The following is a 2,727-nucleotide window of genomic DNA, read 5'->3' on the forward strand; positions in this document are numbered from 1 at the left end:
GGCATAGCAAGACTCCGACAGCTACAAGCATGACCCCCATAGGCAGAGGCATGATGGGACTTGTAGTCTTGCAACAGCTGGAGGTCCGCTAATTGCATGTCCCTGCGCTAGATGATGCTGGATGTCCTCCAGCCAGGAACTGGGGGCGGGGCTCTATCTGACTTGCTGCAGCTTCTAATGCACATTGTGAGAAGCTCACAGTGTGCAGTAAGATCATTTCCGTACAGGAGAGGAGGCTGCATAACTAACTGCGCAAGGCTGAAGGTGAGGCCGGAAATCTAAAAAGTATCTCTAGATAAACTTTATTGTTTTAATGGGCTGAAACCCCTGTCAGTTTTTTTGGAGGTTTCCTTTACTTTCTATCCTATAGATAGAAAAGGCTGAAGTGCAGGTGTCTCCAGAACGGGTGTCTCCAGAACGGGTGTCTCCAGAACGGGTGTCTCCAGAACGGGTGTCTCCAGAACGGGTATCTCCAGAACGGGTATCTCCAGAATGGGTGTCTCCAGAACGGGTGTCTCCAGAATGGGTGCCAGAACAGGAGTCTCCAGAATGGGTATCTCCAGGTATCTCCAGAACGGGTGTCTCCAGAGCGGTGTCTCCAGAACGGGTTTCCCCAGAACGGGTTTCCCCAGAACTGGTGTCTCCAGAATGGGTATCTCCAGAACGGGAGTCTCCAGAACGAATGTCTCCAGAATGGGTATCTCCAGAACGAGTGTCTCCAGAATGGGTATCTCCAGAACGGGTGTCTCCAGAATGGGTATCTCCAGAACGGTTGCCAGAACAGGAGTCTCCAGAATGGGTATCTCCAGGTATCTCCAGAACGGGTGTCTCCAGAACGGGTTTCCCCAGAACGGGTTTCCCCAGAACGGGTGTCTCCAGAACGGGTGTCTCCAGAACTGGTTTCTCCAGAACGGGTTTCTCCAGAACGGGTTTCTCCATAACGGGTTTCTCCAGAATGGGTGTCTCCAGAACGGGTGTCTCCAGAACGGGTATCTCCAGAACGGGTGTCTCCAGAGCGGGTGTCTCCAGAACGGGTTTCCCCAGAATGGATTTCGCCAGAACGGATGTGTCCAGAACGGGTGTCTCCAGAACGGGAGTCTCCAGAACTGGTGTCCCCTTTTGAAGGTTAAGCAAAGGTAAAAAAAGAAACAAAAAAACAAAACTGATTGTAGTTTTCCCTTTTTATAATCTCTTCAGCACCTGAAGTCTTAGTTTTGGGTGGAGTTGCCCTTTAAGGAAATCCACGTCTCTATGGCAGGTTATTGGTGCAGGCGTGCCACATGCGTCCTCCAGGTGGCGCCGGACTCTCACAGCTCTGTACAGTATAGAGGCAGTGCGTCAGCTGACAGCCCAGAGTATAAAAGTGCGGAGAGGAGCCGAGGAGCTGCTCAGTTGTGTGTGTTGGTGAGACGGCGACACCAGCAGCTCGGCCTCGACATGTTCTATTCCGGGATGCTGACCGAGAGCGGCGGAGGCAGGAAGGAGGTGGACCTCAGGGATGCTGCGTCGCTACGGCAACAGAGGAGGATGAAACAGTCGGTCCAGTTCATCCACAAGGACTCCGCCGACCTTCTGCCCCTCGATGGACTCAAGAAGCTCGGCACATCCAAGGACACGGTAAGGCCAAATGACTTTTTTTTTTAATGAGAAAAGATCGTTACTTTCGGTGAAACACAACGAATTTCAGGAGGTGACTTTGGTGTAATATTTGGGAGGAAGGGCAGGAGGGGGGGGGGTGTATAAATGAGCCTGATAAGGCGATGGTGGTCAACCTCCTTTATATAGGGATGGTCAGAGACTGCAGGAGATGATCAGAGACTGCTGGAGATGATCAGAGACTGCAGGAGATGATCAGAGACTGCAGGAGATGGTCAGAGACTGCAGGAGATGGTCAGAGACTGCAGGAGATGATCAGAGACTGCTGGAGATGATCAGAGACTGCAGACATAGTACAGGAGATGATCAGAGACTGCAGACATGGTACAGGAGATGACCAGAGACTGCAGGAGATGATCAGAGACTGCAGACATAGTACAGGAGATGGTTAGAGACTGCAGACATAGTACAGGAGATGGTCAGAGACTGCAGGAGATGATCAGAGACTGCAGACATAGTACAGGAGATGATCAGAGACTGCAGACATAGTACAGGAGATGGTCAGAGACTGCCGACATAGTACAGGAGATGGTCAGAGACTGCAGACATAGTACAGGAGATGATCAGAGACTGCAGACATAGTACAGGAGATGGTCAGAGACTGCAGACATAGTACAGGAGATGGTCAGAGACTGCAGACATAGTACAGGAGATGGTCAGAGAATGCAGGAGATGGTCAGAGACTGCAGACATAGTACAGGAGATGGTCAGAGACTGCAGACATAGTACAGGAGATGGTCAGAGACTGCAGACATAGTACAGGAGACGGTCAGAGACTGCAGACATAGTACAGGAGATGGTCAGAGACTGCAGACATACTACAGGAGATGGTCAGAGACTGCAGACATACTACAGGAGATGAGATTATGCATGATGATGCATTATGTGAGACTGTTAGAGATTACAGCCCCTTCTCACCCCCCCCCCCCGCCACTGCCTCATTATCAGTGCCTAGACATGGGGGGGGGGGGGTGTTCCGAAGAACGGAGGTTCCTTTTTTTGTGTGAACCTCCGCTTTAAGGCGTCAGCATACCAAGACATTTTGGACAATAAGACACGGATGAGCGAGTT

General features: G+C 51.1%; 1 protein-coding gene across 1 annotated transcript in view; it reads left to right on the forward strand.

Annotated features, from left to right (window-relative positions):
• Positions 1–1,369: 1,369 nt before the first annotated feature.
• The window catches only part of NRIP3 (nuclear receptor interacting protein 3), an 83,411-nt gene continuing 82,053 nt past the window's right edge, over positions 1,370–2,727 (forward strand). Inside the window, exon 1 of the mRNA XM_077453650.1 lies at positions 1,370–1,617. Within this exon, the coding sequence (XP_077309776.1) occupies positions 1,438–1,617 (180 nt within the window). The 5' untranslated portion in view covers positions 1,370–1,437. The remainder of the gene's footprint in view (positions 1,618–2,727) is intronic.

This window comes from Lithobates pipiens, unplaced genomic scaffold (assembly GCF_037356315.1).
Source record: "Lithobates pipiens isolate NorthernLeopardFrog02 unplaced genomic scaffold, aLitPip1_a1.2 Scaffold_24, whole genome shotgun sequence".
Lineage (NCBI taxonomy): Eukaryota > Metazoa > Chordata > Amphibia > Anura > Ranidae > Lithobates > Lithobates pipiens.